Consider the following 20,196-nt stretch of genomic DNA (forward strand, 5'->3'; position numbering starts at 1 on the left):
GGCATTACCTCTAGGAGGAGCTTACTGCATACAGATAGAAACTGCTAGCATTACCCTCAACAAGTGTACAGTGACCCCGCTAAGGCGTCTTTCACACAAACGATACGGATTGTGTCGGGATCCGTTCAGGAAAAAACGGACTGTTTTGCACGCAAGTTCAGTCAGTTTTGTCTGCGATTGTGTTCAGTGTTTTTTTCTACGTGGGTGCAACCAGTTTTTGATGCGTTTTTCGCGCACGTGAAAAAAAACCCTGAAGAATTACAAACTACGTCTGCTAGCAACCATCAGTGAAAAACGCACTGCATGCGGATGCAATCTGTTTTTGACACATGCCCCATTCACTTCTATGGGACCAGAGCTGTGTGAAAAACGCACAATATAGGCCCTGCTGCGATATTTTTATTTATTTTCATGAATGCAGAAATGATGCGTGAAAAACAATGTGCATAGACCCATTAACCCCTTAAAGGGGTTCTGCACTTTTATTTAACTGATGATCTATCCTCTGGATAGATCATCAGCTTCTGATCGGCGGGGGTCCGACACCCGGGACCCCCGCCGATCAGCTGTTTGAGAAGGCAGCGTCGCGGCCTTCTCACTGTTTACCGCCGAGCCGCCCGCCCACTGACGTCACGACTTGTATCAACTAGAGTGGGCGCGGCTAAGCTCCATTCAAGTGAACAGAGCTTAGCCGCGCCCACTCTAGTTGATAAAAGTCGTGACGTCAGTGGGCGGGCGGCCCGGCGGTAAAAAGTGAGAAGGCAGCGGCGCTGCTGGAGCGCCGCTGCCTTCTCAAACAGCTGATCGGCGGGGGTCCCGGGTGTCGGACCCCCGCCGATCAGAAGCTGATGATCTATCCAGAGGATAGATCATCAGTTAAATGAAGGTGCAGAACCCCTTTAAGGACCCTGGGATTTTCTATTTTTGCGTTTTCGTTTTTCACTCCCCGCCTTCCCATAGTCCTAACTTTTTTTTAGTTTTCCCCATTCACATAGCCTTATGAGGGCTTATTTTTTGCAGGACAAGTTGTCCTTTCTAATGGCACCATTACGGTTGCATACCATATAGTAGGGAGCGGGGAAAAAATTCCAAATAGGGTAGAATTCGGAAAAAACGCAATTCTGATAAAGGTGTTTTTTTTTTTTTACACTGTACACTATGTGGTAAAATTGACCAGTTATCTTCCTTCTCCAGGTCAGTACGGTTCCAACGATACCACACTTGTATCATTTTTCTTGCATTTTAACACTAAAAAAAAATATTTAAACCTTTGAGGGAATATTTTTTTTTCAGAACCATATTCTGACCGACCCCCTATAACTTTTTTGTAGTTATGTGTACGCGGCTGTTTGAGGGCTCATTATTTGCGGGACGATCTGTTCTTTTCAGTGAAACCAATTTTAAAGTGTGTGTGACTTTTTGATCACTTATAAAAAAACAAATAAATTATGGGGTAGTTGAAGTGACAAAAATGGCAAATTGGCTTGTTTTAATTTTTTTTCCCGCTACGCCATTTGCCATTAATATTGTTATATTTTAATAGTATGGGATTTTCACATGTGGCGATGCCCATGGTTTTTATTTTTTTTATGCTGTAGATGCACCTGCGGATTTATTTATTCCCATTCAATGGGCTAATCTGTGTGTGGACACCAGCTGTGGTTCCAAGCGTCCTCTGTTCTTCCACACCAGGAAAGGACATGGCCCTACTTCACAAGGTCTGTGTGGCCACATGAATAGCAGTGCGGATACCCTCAGTAGGTGGAACGTGGCATAATTTGCCATGGTTTTCAAAGCAGAATACACTCTGAGATCCGTGTGAGAGAGCCGGAGATGTTTCACTATGTCTTCAGTCATTTATCTTCTGGCATCTACAAGATGGGAGACTTAGACCATGTAACAGTTGGGCTGCGTGTAGGGAAAAATATCTGCAGCTCAGGTAATTAATAAAAATATTCACACAACCGTATTTTCAGTCACTTTATTTCTATGGGGGCTGCTGTCTGCATCTGTGCCGCAAAATATAGAACATGTCCTATTCTTGTTCATTTTAGGTTGTTACAATGGTGCCCGCAAAAAGTGAAGGATGCACACGCACTGCATCTTGCAGACCGCAAAACCTATACGGCCCGTGTGAATGTAGCCTTAAAGTGTAACTGTCATATTATTTTATTTGCTAGTTTATTAGAGCTAGGCATGTATACCTGAGTTAGGGCTCATTCACACAAAAGTATTTTGTTTTCCATATACAGGCCGTTTTCTGCGGTCCGTATACGGAACCATTCATTTCAATGGTTCCACAACAAAATAATATGAATGTACTCTGTATGCATTCCGTTTTCGTATTTCCATTCAAAGATAGAACATGTCCTATTATTGCCTGCAAATCACATTCCATTCAAGTCAATGGGTCCACAAAAAAATTAAACACATCCGGAACGTATCCGTATCTGTTCAGTTTTTTTTGCAGGACCATCTATTGAAAATTGTAATTACTGTATATGCCATACGGAAAAACTGAATGGAGTGGGAAACACTACTGAAACAAAAACGGATCCGTTGAAACCAGCCCGCAAAACATTGAAAAAGCCATACGGTCGTGTGAACAAGCCCTTAGTCTGTCAATGATTGCCAAAAGATCCGTAATTACCTAATAATAACAGCTTTCATTAATCCCGTCCCTTAAAATACCATTGCTAAGGCTTGTCTGTCTTCCCATTAGTGTAAACAGAAGACAGGGCGGTGGGTCCTCTACACTATATGCCTGCATTTGGCTTCAGAGTAAGGAGGTGTGTCTCAGTAATCCAATCTGATGGCAGGAAGCTGCTGGCTACAGCAAGTGTGTATGTGAAGTAAGGGAAGGCAGTTTTGGCCTCAGAGAACTGGCAGAGGAGCCATAGTGTAAAGATCCTCATATTGTAGGGTTCAAAACAGCCGTAACTAAGGTTAAAGCTCGAGGAAGAAACTAAAGATAGCTGTATGCTTAATGCTACAGTAGCAGTAACATATGCTAAAAGTTTTTTTTTTTTTTTTTTAAACATGACAGTAACACTTTAAAGGGAACCTGTCACCGGGATTTTGTGTATAGAGCTGAGGACATGGGTTGCTAGATGGCCGCTAGCACATCCGCATTATTGTGTAAAAAAAAAACAGATTTGATACATATGCAAATTAACCTCAGATGAGTCCTGTACATGAGATGAGTCAGGGACAGGACTCATCTGAGGTTAATTTGCATATGTATCAAATCGTTTTTTTTTTACACAATAAAAGCACACAGAGCTATGGGGACTGGGTATTGCGGATGTGCTAGCGGCCATCTAGCAACCCATGTCCTCAGGTCTATACCCAAAATCCCGGTGACATGTTCCCTTTAAGGTCCCTTTACACAAGACAACAGCACAGCAGATTATCAGGAAGGAAGAGTATGGGGAGGAATGATCACTAAAGCCAGCAGTTTACACAGCATCTGCTGCCAGCAAATGATGATTTTTGTGTATGCACAAGCTATCCAATTACCTGATGAACGAAAGTTTTGCTTGTTCATTGGGTAATCAGCGGTACATTTACACCTCCAGATAATCGCTAAAGTGCGTTCCTATAAACGCTTGTTAGCGGTTTCAGCCCGTGTAAAGGGCCCTTTAGGTTGCTTTCCCACGTCAGTGATTGTGAGCCTCAGCTAGGAGTGGAGGCTACACAGAGAAGGTATAATGGAAGGATCTGACCTGTTCTGCGATTATGACCCGCACCTGGTTTTGGCTCACAATCAGCTGACTAAACACTGTGTGAAAGGGGCCTTACAATAGGTAGATGAAAGTACAATGTGCCTCCTGCTTCATGCATTTTATATATTTTTTTAAGCCCTTATGATCTAACCTGGTTGTGTCATTTCCCAGTAAGTTCTAGGGCTCTTTTTTCCAGTACTTAGATGTTACATTTTTTTTTTTTTAAAAGCTCAGAGGAAAGTTGGAGACATTTGCCTGGAAACGATGTCTAGCGCACAGTGCCATTACTTACCATACTGCTGATCATTTAGAAGTGTCAACCCCTCTACCTTGCTGCGTCTGAGCCCTACAACCTCCATGCACCACGCAGGAGAGGACTTACAGGCTGTATATGGCCTCATGCACACAACTGCTTTGGTTTTGTGGTCCGCACACCATACATACCAGGTGACTGAATGCCAACATTTCTTTAATACTCCTAGAGACATTTTCTATCCTTGCCTTCAAAACAGACAGGATAGGACATGTTCTATCTTTTTTTGCGGGGTCACAGAACGGACCTACAGATGCGGACAGCACAGGGTGTGCTCTCCACATCTTTTGCGGCCCCATTCGAATGAAAATACAGTTGTGTGCATGAGGCCTTAACAAGCAACATATTCACCAGGGTCCAACTCTCTGACCAGAACTAGACATGAGAATGCACGCACAAGTTAAGGTGGATTTACACAAACTGATATACGGGCAGATTATCGGGAACAAACGTTCCTGAGAGCGCTCGTTCTTAAAAATCTGCCCATCTAAATGGGCCGCTAATCACCCAATGAACAAGCAACACGCTCATTCATCGGGTGATCGTGTCATTCATGTATTATCATTTTTGGGCAGCAGATCATGCTGTATAAACAGCGATCTGCTGCCCAGAAACAGTGAAGCTGTATGAGCGATCCGCGATTCTCATTACTGTGGAGGAGATCGCTGCGTGTAAATGCAACACTTTACCCCCACTGAACGAGCACCCGACTGTCGGGAAGGGAATGCTTCCTTCACGACAATTAGCTGCTCCTCCGCCAGTGTAAACCCACCGCCATAATTTTACAAAGTGGTGAGATTTGGCCACAGTTTTGCTTAAAAATGGTAGCAAAAATGCAAGCGATGTAACTTGTGAGTGCATCCTCAGTGTCTAGTTCCTACAAGAGAAGAGGAATCAGAGACATGGTATTCTAATAAAAGGAGCACTGTGCCATCCGGTATTACAGACTAGTCAAGCAGAGCAGACGGCGGCTCACAGGGAGGAGGCCTCTCCTGTTCTGAATCATAGAAACCATATCCAGCTGGGAAAAGCAGAGAGAAACAGGGACAAATGACAAAATGTAACACTCATATAAGCCAAACTTAAAGGGAACCTGTCACCGGGATTTTGTGTATAGAGCCGAGGACATGGGTTGCTAGATGGCCGCTAGCACATCTGCAATATCCAGTCCCCATAGCTCTGTGTGCTTTTATTGTATAAAAAAACCCGATTTGATACATATGCAAATTAAGCTGAGATGAGTCCTGTATATGAGATGAGTTAGGGACAGGACTCATCTCAGCTTAATTTGCATATGTATCAAATAGTATTTTTTACACAATAAAAGCACACAGAGCTATGGGGACTGCGTATTGCGGATGTGCTAGCGGCCATCTAGCAACCCATGTCCTCAGCTCTATACACAAAATCCCGGTGACAGGTTCCCTTTAAAGAGACACTACCATCAACATTTTTTTTTTATCAAAATCCATATGACATCACATGTAACAACCTACATGTGAATATTCCATGTTTGTTTTTTTGTTTTTTAAACAAAAGGTTGATTGTTTTCTGAATATCATTTTTCAGTCACTCCATGTATTCTATTTTCTGTACTGGAGCATGTTATAGAGCAGGAGGCGCTGAGCAGAATAATATATAGTTTTATGGGAAAGATTCAGTATAAGGCCCCATGCACACGGCCGTTGTTCACAGCCGTGTGCGGGCCGTGGAACCGCGGCCTGGATCCCTCCTGAGAGCAGGAGCGCACGGCGTCACTGGTTGCTATGACGCCGTGCGCTCCCTGCTGCCGGCACAGTACAGTAATACACTGGTACGATCTATACCAGTGTATTACTGTACTGTGCCGGCAGCAGGGGGCGCACGGCGTCATAGCAACCAGTGACGCCGTGCGCTCCTGCTCTCAGGAGGGATCCAGGCCGCGGTTCCACGGCCCGCACACGGCTGTGAACAACGGCCGTGTGCATGGGGCCTAACTTGTAATATATCCACACATCCGTGCTCATTCTGGGCTTTGAAGTCCATGAGACGGTCCTATCAGTGATTGATAGCTCTTTCTGTATACACAGTCATAGAAGGAAGGCTGTCAATCACTGATCGGACCGCCTCCTGGACTTCAAATCTCAGAATGAGCACGGATGTGTGGATAAATTACAAGTTATACTGAATTTTTCCCGATAAAACGATATAATCGATCTGCTCAGCTCCTCCTGCTCTATAACATACTGCCTTCAGCTTAGACACCATGTTTAATGCGACAGGTTCCCTTTAACTTCCTCCTCTCTTTGGACTTCTAGCACGTAAATGGCCTTGCTTGACTTTCTCCATCGGACCATTGACTGTGACCAGAGAGGAAAGGGGATGAGTGACTCAATTAGAGCGTCACACTGATAAGTGCAGAGCTCTTCAGTGGACATCTTTATCTAGGCCTATCAAGAGAAGAATAGAGCTGTCATGCTCTCATCCTAACTTCTATATCTACGCATATACTAGCAGATCACACCTTCCCTCACAGCAGCAATTAACAATGATTACCCATCTATATAGGAGTTTTATCTCTCTGCTGAAATAAAGAAAAACAGCCAAAAATGCTTAAATTGTTTTCTATGAACACAGAGTTTAAAAAAATAACCTTTAGAATGGATGTGTCCCTTTATCATGATTGAGCTCCGTTACTGATTCAGGAAAAGTCATTTATAGTTGCAGTTACACTTTTAAGAGGACCTGTCACCTGCATTCCTTCCCCATGTAATACCTATTCTGGAGCATCCATTCTTATGACACTAGTGTGCCATTACATTATTATTCCTGCTAGAAGTTATAAACAAATTACTAGCAGTTGGTAACAAAGGTCCTGATGAGTGTTACCAGTTGGAGGTGTCGCTGCAAAGTTTGACACTACCCAACCAGTGCGGCCGGTGTCACAGCGTGTAGGGACACCGCCCTCTAACTGGTAACACCCATCTGGACCTTCATTGTAAACTCTTAGTACAACTTCTAGCAGGAAACAGAAAATGTCAGGTCATGGGTCTTGCTGGACCTAAACATTACAGGATTTTCATAGTATGTGCAACTTTATGATAAGTTTTGTAAGGGGTATATTTAAAGGCAATGTACAACTTCGGGGGACAATTTTTTATGATTGCATTTTACTCATTTTGGGCTTAAAAACCTTTTTTTTCAATTAGGTCTTTATTAAAAATATTCAGCAGCTGTCATAAGGGGTTAACTTCTGCCTAGCTGTGAGAATCGTACCTTCACTTTGTGCTGGTGATCTAATAACCCTTTTCTCTAAATTACTTAGAGCTCAAAAACACTTATCTAAGCCACATTCTTATCAATAACATAAGAGCTATAATGGGTGTTTAAGGACAGAGATCAGGTAAAAATACTGCTACTAGAATCTCAAGGCTGTACAGAGAAAGGGGCTCAACATTTTGTAATAAATACCAATAAAAAAATGATTTAAGCTCAAAATGAGTAAAATACAATAATAATAAAAAAAAATGCCACCAAAGGTGTATTTAGCCTTTAAAGTCCACAACACCTTGTGAAGAGACGCTGGAGTTTCAACTTTCAACAAAGTCCATGAAGCACAAAATTCAAGCAGACAACAGTCATTTCTCTTTTTTTTTTTTTTCTTTTACCAAAAAATAAAAAAAATAAACACATAAAGCCACATAAATTTGTTTTATACAATCTACAAACCAGAAGCACTTTGTGCCAAATGTTCCTACTGACCAGAAAGTACTCCACAGTATTAAAAAAAAAAAAAAAAAAGTACTCTTAATATCCATCAAAGGGAACAAAAATCTATCAGCACAGCCACAGAGAAGAGCAAGCAAGGATTGTCTCATGTTCTTCATTTTCAGAGAGAACAGGAGGGGAAAGGGGCAGACATGGCATGGAAAGGTGGAGAAAAACACAAGTGGAAAAGAAAAAAAAAAAAAAGATCAAAAGGAGATGTGGGTTGCAGGGACACAACATAGGAATGCACCAGAAAGAACAAGTCACAGTGCTGATACTGGAGACATCTAGCAGGAAGAGAGAGCTTCACAGTGGGGACAGAGAGCTGGAGAGGGGAGCAGGGAGGGACGGAGTGTGCTTTAAATTCCCCTTTATTCCCTGGCATTCCACATTCCTCTTCCAGACAGGTTTCCCTTGCGGCACGGACGTACATCACATCTTACACGAGAAGAACACATTGGTTACGTCACAGCTACCAAGCTTGAGCTAGGCCTGTGCCTGAGTCAGGGAGGGGGCTCCTGTTACGATGACGATAGGAGCGGCAGCCCATTCTCTCCTCTCCGGATGTGAACAGAATGGATCAGTCCTGTCGCAAATCATGAAGCTTATCCACAACAGCACCACCGTGGACCAGACGGTGCAAGCCTGATGGTACATCGGCAAGGTGGCGATCTTGCACTTGGCCATCCCAATCCAGATACTCCTCCTTTTCTAGCGGTATTTTCTAAGTAAACAGTAGTTATATTTTAGGGAATGTAACCAACAAAGCCCGCGACGGCAATGTTATTATACAAGGTATATATCTGGCAGTAATGGAAGGACTCCAGATCCTTGCATAAGAACAACAAACCATGTGGTTGCCATTCAATACAGGTGAATGTTAGATTGTCCCGGGTAGGAAGTAATGTTATATACTTGACACATTCTAATCTATTACTTCTGTAGGTAATAGTGATTTCAGTGGGATAATACCCCTAGTCCTTTCCACCATGAGCAGTCGTAAACAGGCAGGGCTGCTAAGAGTAACGGCGCCCTATCCCTATACTCAGCGGCTAAGCTCCTCTCTTTTTATTTTTTATTTTAAAAACCACAAATTATTCCCTCCATAACCTGGAAGGAACAAACGAAGCATGCGCACGGACGAGAGAAGCCAAGCTGAACAGCAATGCACATATACAGCTACAGCAAGACAAAGCAGCGGTCACAACCCTCACTATCTCTTAGCACTACTTCCCCCCCCCACGTGTTCCCTTAGGCTAAAGAAGAGGAGGCAGAAGTGCTGAGAGAGGCAGACTCTTGTAGAGGTAAAATTGTCACCAAGCAGAGGTCTAGTTCAAAAGATTGTCCTTGCACTAACTGGAGAAAGCAAATGGGTATGAGAGGGGGGCAGCATTGTTGTACTTCAGGACCTGTCTCATGGAGAAGGTGTGAATGAACTCTTCAAAGCCAAGCACTTGTTTCTAAAATTGATGCATTATTATTTTAACACTCTGCTGCCCCCTTCCAAATGACTGCATTGTGCATCCACTGCAGTGCTGGATAAGGAGGGGATGGGGTTGAAGACTGGTTCCCTATTGTCAGCCCTTGTAGGGAGGTCTGCTGGCAAATGTGGGTAGAACCCAGAAGGCAGCAATGAAACAGTTGACAGCAGTATGAGCCTGCACTTACAGACGTCACATAGAATACTTTGCATTTCGGCATGCATCCCCTGCATGTCACTTGTCTGGCAGTATTATAGAAGAATGTTTTAGCTTTATACCCCTCTGCTCTTGGAGGCCTGTAATGCTCTAGTTTACTCAGCAGCAAAATGGTTAGGCACACTTCCCTAAGTGCAGGCTGTTGAGGTTATGAAAAGGGGAGTGCTCGGCTCTTACAAAGAGCGGAATACAGGCCCCCTTGCCCAAACTGGCTTCTGTCGGACGCGGAGGTGGCAGCGCGCCACTAGGATTGAATGGAGGATCTGAACATGTCCAGCAAAAAAAATAAAATAAAAAAAAGATCAGTAAAATGGAAATCGCGAAGAACAGCAATGAAAACAAAACTTTGGTTTAAAACAATGGACTGAAGATAACTTAAATGAAGAGAGTTATTAACTCTAAGTCCTGTCACTCCCCCAGCCCCTTTATCTTTGGGACCCCTTCCAGCACTGCTGGGGGGGTGGGAACACAAAATATCAATGATAGCAAACAAACATGAATAGTGAAGTGAAGGAACGGACAAGAGAGGAGGATGTAAGACAAAGGTGATCGTCTGTGACTATGACAACAATCCCAGCACGGGTGGCCACAGCGAAAGAAACTATTATTTCAAGTCTTCTGAAGTCAGGCAAGCAATAAGATTTTGGAGATTTGGTGCAGTGGCGTCTTGACCACCCACCAATTCGACAGTCCTTTCCAGCTTGGTAATACTTGGGTATAGAAAGGTCTGTCCTTGGCTTCTTTTGTTATCTCTGAATTGCGGAGGGACCAAAATCTTTTAGTGGGTTCAACAGGCGTGCAGGAGGCCAGCCCCGTAATGGTTGGGTGAAGTAAGAGGATAAAAAGAAGCCAGGAGGGGGATGAAAAGCCTGAAAGAGATGGTTGGAGAGTGGACTTTGAAAGCAGCCAGTAACTGCTTCATGTGTTTGCTTCATCATCGGTGTCATCAATCAGGACCTTGGCATCTCGGGCCTTACTCCTATGAGACAAAACAGAAAAAGATGTTACCATAGCATTCATCCAAGTGCCCTCATATTTGCCCCTGTTTGTACTCTCTTTCCTCCAATTAATCTCTTACTATAATCTTAGATCCCAGAGCCTTATTTATGAGGCTATGTTCACATCACATTAGAGCCTTTTGTTTTTGCATATATACGCAATATACCTCAACCATAACTAAAGGGCTCCATTCACCTGTGTCCTTATGGCCCCCATTGGGCAACATATGTGACTGTATGCATACACAGTGGGATTCGTTGGAGCCTTCCATCAGAGGAAGATGTCAGACAACATTCCCGATGAATATGTCTGATGGAAGACTCTAACGTGACGTGAACGGGGCTTAATGTTTCATTGCAAAAGCTGAACAATGAGGGTAAATAATTTTCTATAGTCTAGAAGAAATTCTATAGCGGCACCATGACTCAATATATAAACTTCCTGTCACTTTTCAGCAATGATCTCATTATCATCACAGGCAGGATTACAGTGACGGCTTCCACCTATATATAGATAGCACAGGATTATATCGGTCGCAGTTGATTGCACTAATCATCACCGCACAATGACTTTTTCACAGACCATGCCTTAAAAAAACTCTACCATATAAGTCAATGAACATCTCCTATCTGTGTGCCCTATGGTGTACATGACTTCTGTAGAACGTATATCTAAATACTACTACCAGCAGCTCAGGAAAGATGACATATCAAACGTGTTTTTTTTTTTTTTTTAAACTCAACGACCCTTTCAGTATCTCATTTAATTTAATAAGTAAAAAAAAAGAAGATAATATACGCCATTTAGATACATTTGGTTTCAAAGGTTAACACATGTTAAAATCCCATGCCATTGTGACCAATAACCAAAGTGTAGTGTGACACTTGAGTCTCGAGTCATGCGATGTCACAGACTGATTAATCTACGGTAGCAGTAACATGTATGAGAAAGCAGTTTCACTCACAGGGAGGACAGGCGTGGTCTGCGCAAGGTTATGCTCTGGCTCCGTTTCCATGTTTTGCTCTTGGCTCGGTTCTTCACACCATCCTCTTGATCCATCATCTGCTCCAGCAGTGTTTGGTCGTCGGCATTCATAGGGGCCACTGAGATATCTCGTACGGCACGGAATTCACCACAGTTATTCAGGTGCTCATTCTCCAGTCGAAAAAGTTCCACACAAAGCGCCTAGGGTTAAGAGAAAGGATGGGAAATAAATCCAGATAAGGCCGTGGAAGATGCAAAAAAACTGTACATACAAGGTGATCGGCGCACAGGACCAAATGCTTCCTTGTAATGTCTTAAGCAGAGATCATCAACCTCCGGCACTCCAACTGTTCTGAAACTACAACTCCCAGAATCCTCCTATGGGAGGTACAAGAACATCTGAGTAAGGGTCCATTCACACGTCCACAATTTCGTTCCAGCATGTTGCGGAACGTAATTGCGGACCCATTCATTTCTCTGGGGCAGCACGATGTGCTGCCTGGATCCGGAATTGCGGATCCGCACTTCCGGGCCCGCAATTCCGATCCCGAAAAAAATAGGACATGTCCTATTCTTGTCCGCAATTGCGGACAAGAAAAGGCATTTTCTATGAGAATGCCGGCGATGTGCGGTCCGCAAAATGCGGAAAGCACATCACCGATGTCCGTGTTTCGCGGATCCACGGATTCGCAAAACACACACGCACGTGTGAATGGACCCTTAGTGTGCATGCTGGGAGTTGCAGTTGCACAGCAGCTGCAGTGCTGAAGGTTGCCTATCCATGGTCTAAAGTCTATATAAATTACAACGTATGCCAGGTCACAATTACAAATTTGAAAATTTCCTTTTAATTCATTTTCCAATTTAGGTGCTCATGTGAGTTCTCACCGGAAGACTTCCAGAGGAGCTAGGACGGTGGATATAATATCTGAAGCATTGTTATGAAGGTTTAACTGTGTGAGCGAGATCTGTATGGTCCACGCAAAACGGAGGATAACATCCTGAATGATGGCACAGTAGTAGTAAGCCTGGAAAAGTGAACAGTCGCAATTTAGAGATCAGGCAGAAAGCCGCAGACAAGGACTTGTAATGTTCACAGGGCTCATACCTTCTGCGGGTACACAATCTCTTCTCGCAGGAAGGTGTTCTCCCCCGCGTTCCGGTCAAATAGGCCCCAATCCATTTTCAGATCCCATATTAGAGTATAACAGGAACTGATGAAGTAACTGATGATCCACAGGTAGAAAAAGACCTGAGCATCCGAGTGATCCAGAACTAAATAAAAACACATTGCATTTTATATTAAGCTTCAATTCGATGACTGTACCGATAGTAGTGCAATTACTTCATGGAGTAGGGAAAAAAGGGACGTGTCATCAGATGCAATACTAGAACAATTTAGGTGGTCACCAATGGTATGCAATGGGTGTGTAATCTAATGCTTAGGTCTGTCCTAGCACTGTGTGTGTGTGTAAAGAGCAGCATACAAACAGCAATAGAGGTGCAAATTCCTTCAAAAGACCGGCGACCAAGGCCTTGCTAAATACGTTCATTTTCAATGGGTCCAGAACAGATCCGGACAGCTAACTATGTGCTGTCTGCATCCGCACTTCCGGATCTGCAATTCCATTCCAGAAAAAAATTGAACATGTCTCCTATTCTAGTCGGCAATTGAAGACAAGAAAAGGCATTTTCTATTATAGTGCCGGCGATGTGCGGTCCAGTGAAATGAGGAACGCACATTGCCCATGGCAGTGTTTTGCGGATTCACAAAACACTTAGACGTGTGAATGGACCCTTACTGCGCAGCCGCTTGGTTTTACATGGCAGAAGACCGTTTCAGCTGGCAGTCCATGAGTTCACAACTTTGTCCGCTCCTGAACCCCTTTCAGAGAATCCTTGACGCAATCTTTACAATTAAGTAATGAATTAGATTCACAATTATTAAGAACATTTCCACAGCTGGGGTTCATGCACCAAATGTCCATAAAAAACCTCTATCTTCTAGCCATGCTTTCTTCCATGGTACGCATTATTACATTCTGGTCACTAGAGGGCAGTACAATACCAATTGACATGCACATTATTGGCGCCCACAGAGCTTCACAATTGCAGCTGAACAAACCTACTGTATTTCTAATCTGACTTAAAAAAATAAAATGGATATACATTTATCTGTCAGTATACTTACACAGCACTGGGTATGCAGACATTTTTAGGAAACTGGTCTACTCGTTCAATAAATGACAGACACCAAAGTAGGATATTTTACCCTTGCTTTCAGCGGCAAATAGTACAGATAAGCACATTCACACGTTCTGTAGTTCTGGGTCTGCATCCGTCATGCAATTTTGCGTAACGGGTGCGGACCCATTCATTTCAATGGGGCCGCAAAAGATGCAGACAGCACACCGTGTGCTGCCCACATCCATAGTTCCGTTCCGCGGCCCCGCAAAAAAGATAGCATGTCCTGTTCTTGCCTGCAATCGTGGACAAAAATAGGCATTTCTATCATAGGGCTGGCCATGTGCGGTCAGCAACTTGTGGAACACACACTGGCCAGTATCTGTGTTTTGCGGATATGCAATTTGCGGACCGCAAAACACTTACGGACGTCTGAATGGACCCTAAAACTGATTCTGTTAATTTGAGAGAAAGCATTTCATGCTAGCAGCACTTGCTCCAGCAAAGTTAAAGTGCAGCACTCAATAGTAAAAGCCCTTCCTTTATTAATCCATGGGGAAAAGGGAGTTTAAAAACATCAAAAAACCATGTTGTTTCGAGTGCCCACAGCACTTCTTAGGCTACTTTCACACCTGCATTAGGTGCGGATCTGTCTGGTATCTGCACAGACGGATCCGCACCTATAATGCGGAACGCTGGTATCCGTTCAGAACGGATCAGTCTGCATTATTCTATCCCAAAAAAGTCTAAATCTAAGTCAAACGGATCCGTCCTGACTTACATTGAAAGTCAATGGGGGACGGATCCGTTTACAATTGCACCATATTGTGTCAATGTAAACGGATCCGTCCCCATTGACTTACATTGTAAGTCAGGACGGATCCGTTTGGCTCCGCATCACCAGGCGGACACCAAAACGCCGCAAGCAGCGTTTTGGAGTCCGTCTCCAGAGCGAAATGGAGGCGGAACGGAGCCAAACTGATGCATTCTGAACGGATCCTTATCCATTCAGAATGCATTGGGGCTCAACTGATCCGTTTGGGGCCGCTTGTGAGAGCCCTGAAACGGATCTCACAGGCGGACCCAGAAACGCAGGTGTGAAAGTAGCCTTAGTCACACTATATGCACTCGAAACAAGTAAGCTGTTTTTTGAAGTTTTTAAACTCTTTTTCCAGGAATTAATAAGGGAACAGCTTTTAATATCAAAGCTGGACTTCCAATGCTGCTGGAGGTATTACTACACCAGGAGGCCGGTCCTGCATTGTCCCTGCACCATACATAAGCTCGGAGACATTGGAATATATGGGGGCTTGTTTTTCATATTATAGCTCTCACTTACACCTAGACTGACCACTCAAAATAGGTCTTCTCAAAGAAAATGGCCAGTATCTATAATATAGATAAGTCAGGTCTGGATAAGGACTTGGTCTTCTTAAGAGGTTGTCTTTTGTAGAGTTTTCACTGTACATATAGCTTATGGTAATAACCAACCATCCCAGCCCCCCCACTGTATACCTCCATCCAGCAGCGGGAAGCCGAGGTTTAACCGAGGATAAAGCGCAATGGGGCAGACTTACTAATATTGTCTAATACTTGTAACACAATGTAAACTAAAGATCCCTTTGCACCGACCAAATAGGCAATTATTGGGAAAGAGTGTTCTAGGAATCTGAGTAAAGATGCTGCTGAGCATCAGATGAAAGCATTGCTGGGGCAGTCACATAAACAGGGATCTGCTGCCCAGATGATTCTCTTGTAATTTCTCGTCTCTGTACAAATAAGATGACGCTGCATGTAAATGCAGCTCTCACCTCCTCTGGTGAGCAGGCAATTATCAGAAATGAATGGTTCATTCCCCATAATTGCCTGCTGTGTTGGCCTATGCTAAGGGGCCTTTACAGTAGGGCTGTCAAAATGTACCCAATTTATCACAGTGGCTGATGTGGGATGATAAAGCTGGAGTCATTTTACACGGTCTAGTTTCAGTTTACGACACCTATTAGTTGGCTTACATCACTCTAGAATAATGTGTCAGAGTTTTGGCACACACTGCCAGATCTTAAAGGGGATTTTCTAAGACTGTAAAAATGATGATCTATCCTTTGGATAGGTCATCAATATCTGATTGGTTGGGGTCAGACACCCAGGACCCCCATGGATCACCTGTTTGAGAAGGCGGTAGCGCTGCAGCCTTCTCCAGCTTTTCCTAGTCCAGTGATGACACATTCATTGGTCATACAGCCTACGGACAGCTCAGACCCACAGAAGTGAATGGGACGGAGCTGCGATACTAAGCACAGCTGCTATATAATACATGGCGCTGTGCTTGGTATGCTACAAGAAGGTAGCAGTGCTCACAGGACCACTGGTGCCTTCTCAATAAGCAGATTGGCAGGGGTCCCATGTGTCGCACCCCCAACTGACTTTCCTTCCCCCTTGCCAACCATGGAAAAAAAAAAAAACTGTTACTGTAAGGGCTGTTTCACACGAGCAAGTCCATTGCGGGAATCACGCTCCGTGCGTGTGGGTGATCCTCTGCTCTGGACTTGCAGGAGCGCACAGCGTTATCATGATTTATAATGCTATGTGTCTCTGCTTGACCTTATTTCTACAGAACCATACTGACCGCTTTATGTCACTATGATTCTGTGGAAAAAAGGCCATGCAGAGACACAGCATTATAAATCATGATAAGGCCGTGCGCTCCTGCAAGTCCAGAGCAGAGGATCACACTCGCACACGGAGCGCGATTCCCGCAATGGACTCGTGTGAAACAACCCTAACAATAAATGTGGCCCGATGCCAATGCACCAGATCTGTGGTTCAGGCTGAGCCAGCATTATTAGTGAACCCATCTCACTCTTTCTCTCCCCCCACAACATGCACTGTTAGGAAGCCAAGCCCTAACCTGCTGCCCGGTAGAGAGCTCGCACTTCAGCTGTCTTTATGCCTTCTACAGAGGAGAAAATGGTCACAGTTACCTTTGTGAGTTTGGTAGAGGGCAGCAAACGTCACCATGAAGAAGGTAGTGGAATACTTTCCGGCGTTCACCAGATGGGGGAAAGCTCTCTTGGTGTCTCTGTATCGTCGCAGGCACTGGATAAAGCGCAGCCAGGCTGGGATACACTGAACCACAGCACGAACTCCATATGAATACGTGTTACACTTTCCAGTGGCTGGTAATAATGAGCAGAGTAAGTTCAACAAAACCTCCGGATAATACTAAATACAAGTTACAGATGAAGGTATTTTAAAGGGAATTTGATATTGAAGGTTTATCCCCAGGAAAGGTCATTAATATCAGATAAGCGGAGGTCCGACACTCGACGCTGTTCAAGAGGCTGAGACACTCCATGAGTGATCGGGCCTTTTCCTAGGCCAGTGACATCACCGTATGTCGATCACATGATCTAGGTGCGGCTTCATTCCATTCAAGTGAATGGGGCTAAGCTGCAGTACCAAGCACAGCCACGACACAATGTACGGCGCTGTTCTTGGTATGCCGTGAGGAGGTTGCACTCACCAGAGCTCCAGTGAGCGCTGCAGAGGCCTCTTCAAACAGCTGATTGATGGGGTTGCTGGGAGCGAGACCCCCAACGATCTATTCTGAGGGTAGGCCATCAATATAAAATTCCTGGTTAACCCATTTAAAGAGGTATACCCACAATGTTTCCCCTATCCACAAGAAGGTGATAAATGTCCGACTGCCGGAAGCATCAACCTTAGGATTCCCGATGATCACTAAAATGGGGTCCCAAGCCCCCATGTCCTCCTTCACCGCATACGCCCTGCCATTCTATTTAATGTATTTGGGGTTGAGGGAAACAGCAGAGCGCTGTTACTCGGCCTGTCAGTCACTAAGTCTTTAAAAGCCAACAACTCACATGTTCGGCAGCTGTTCCATTCTAACTCCCTCACTCTCAGTCTTGCAGTGAGGCGGAATATGGGGGTCTGGGACCCAATTCTAGTGATCAATAAGTGTTCCAATGTTGAGGACCTCAGCTATCTTGTGAATAGATGGTCACTTGTCCAGACCCCTTAAATGCACAGGTGAATATATTGGATGAAGCTCAGTAACCACATCATGAATTTTGTGTTACATACCTCTCTAAGACAGTACTGTACATAAGAGGCGTAGAAGCCTGGGGAATAACAACCACCATTACTGTCATTGTGACAAGTATCTGCAAAAGTATTTATGGCACCACTTAGATGACGCTTGAAGGGAGCCTATCCCCAACGGAAACCCCTCTAATGAAATCTGACAATGTTTTTTACAGTCTTAGATTAAAAAAACGAAGAAAAAAAACTGTGTGACTTTACCTCCTGTGAGGAGTCCCTTCGGATTTTCCCATTCTAGTTCAAAGCTGTAGAAGCAGATCATAAACTCCAGGTCCATGAGGATCACAGCCAGACTATTAAGCTGATCAGCAAGCCAGAAATCCGCAAAGCCCACCTTGTGGAAAGGGGCGGTGAACACTCGGAACTGGGTGGCATAGAAAAGCATATGGTTTAAAAATCTCCAGTTTATGGGAAAGTCAACAGAGTTGGCCTCACTGAGCAGAGATAGACCGAACACAGATTAATTATAGCAATGCTAAATCAGAGTAGCATGCAGGCATGGACACTACGGTAAAGAAGTCCACGCAGGGTGAACAGTATGCCAGGAGGCGTCAAACTAAACGGCCATAATGGAAATAGACTATGGTCAAACCTGGAGAACCAAAACCTGTGGTCTGGGACGTTAACTTACCAATAATTTAAGAAGCCAGAAGCGAGACTTGTAGTAGAAGGTTTTAGTGGGATTAATGAGGAAGAGCAGCATGAAGCCGTACAGGGCCAGTGGATTCACCTGCATTGGCAAAAAGATATGATGTCCGAAGACACAGGCGAAAAGGCTGAGGCACCACAGCATCCCAAGGAACCCTGCAAGCTGAAGGACACATGAGGACAAGGGATTAGAATATAGAATATTCAAAAGACTAAAAATTTGGTAGGGCTATGCACAACTGTTGCAGATTTCACGTGCAGTTATAAGTCGAGGTGGGGATTTTGGCACAGGTTTCATTGCAGGTGAGCAACGAATCCACAAGAAGACCATTAGGGCTTGCAGATTTTCTAACTTTTTCAATAAAGTTTGCAGCAAATCCACAAAAAAATATAATAAATTAACACATTTCAAAATGGAATCCGAAAGAACTACAATGAGCACAACAGACTTAGAGGCGACCTAAAGAGTAATACAAAAAAATAAGTCCTGCTAATTTAAAGTGTGCCTTTTGCTTCAGATAACTTTTCAGACTAGGCATGGACATGAGGAGGAGAGCCATTTCTAGATGATGTGACTTGTACATAGCATTTTCACTGAAGATCAAGGAACAACAAGTGATACTCTAGAGCTTCATTGTGAAAAACTATTTATCCAACATTCCAATGTACAATAAATGGATTGTTTTTAATGAAGAAATTCTGGAGAATCCCTTTTTCTTCTCTGTTCTCCAGTTACACTGCTGCCGGAGGCGGTACGGTGAATCTCTTCTTCCAGAAGTACGGTACTTTCTTGGTATCAAGAATTTAGAGGAAACTGTGTGAAAACATTGAGCCAAGCCACATGTTTCCAATTGTTTTGGCCTCTGTTCATTTTCCCTAAGCTGTAGACTGGCTGCTATGATGTCTCCCATATACAGCACACACAAAGAGGAGAAGATCCTGCCCCCCTATCTCTGTATCACACCCACAGCAGCACAGAGGACATTACAGAGCAGTACTGTGCAGTGTAGCATGTGAATCCAGTATTGGGGTCTGTCTGTCTGCTTCTCTCTCTCAATCTGCAACTGCTCCATTCTCTACCTGGAGGCAGGGGAAGGAGAAGTGGCTCATAAGCTGGGAAATAAGGAATTTTTCTCTAAAACGATATGGTATATTATGAGGTTTCTCATTTTCAAATGTGCCATTTATGCAAAGCTTGCTGAAACGACAGTGACCGTTTGGTCTTCTTGTATTCTGTTACAATGCATGATCTAACATAGGCTATAGCAGCTGCAGTACAGAGGCCAGCGGTTTAGACGCCGGTCTTAATAAAGCCCCATAGCTGTTGGGGGATCTGCCGGAGTTATGAAGAGGTGAATGGCCTCTCCCTAACAGCTTCCTAGCAGTCTTAGATTTAGCCTAAAACAGGCGCAGAAAATAATAAATGACAGGGGCCTGCTGGTCCATCCCCTTCACCACCCACAATTTTAGACCTGCCATGAGCGGGGAAAAGTCACAGATAGTGGCCGTCTGTGCCTGAAATATGCCTAATATAGGTGTATTTCAGTATAATAAATGAACCCCACAGTTCACATTGTTAGACACAGTTCCTTCACACTTATTCTATTGCTCTACATTAGGGAGAGAGAAGGACATGAGGAAAGTACTGTGAAATGCACAAATATATGACCCAATACATGTATAATGTGTGTTATACAGAAAAGATACAAAATGAGAGAAATCTAAAACACAGGAAGACACCCGCTGTACTTTAATTAGGAGGCATAATCATCTCTCT

General features: G+C 43.9%; 1 protein-coding gene across 1 annotated transcript in view; it reads right to left on the reverse strand.

Annotated features, from left to right (window-relative positions):
- Positions 1 to 7,679: 7,679 nt before the first annotated feature.
- Positions 7,680 to 20,196, reverse strand: part of XPR1 (xenotropic and polytropic retrovirus receptor 1) — a 124,391-nt gene continuing 111,874 nt past the window's right edge. The window contains 8 exon segments of the mRNA XM_044301048.1: positions 7,680 to 10,461; positions 11,446 to 11,644; positions 11,647 to 11,666; positions 12,354 to 12,493; positions 12,574 to 12,740; positions 16,631 to 16,825; positions 17,973 to 18,135; positions 18,403 to 18,582. Coding sequence (XP_044156983.1) covers positions 10,401 to 10,461; positions 11,446 to 11,644; positions 11,647 to 11,666; positions 12,354 to 12,493; positions 12,574 to 12,740; positions 16,631 to 16,825; positions 17,973 to 18,135; positions 18,403 to 18,582 — 1,125 coding nt within the window. The 3' untranslated portion in view covers positions 7,680 to 10,400.

Source organism: Bufo gargarizans, chromosome 7 (assembly GCF_014858855.1).
Source record: "Bufo gargarizans isolate SCDJY-AF-19 chromosome 7, ASM1485885v1, whole genome shotgun sequence".
Classification (NCBI taxonomy): domain Eukaryota; kingdom Metazoa; phylum Chordata; class Amphibia; order Anura; family Bufonidae; genus Bufo; species Bufo gargarizans.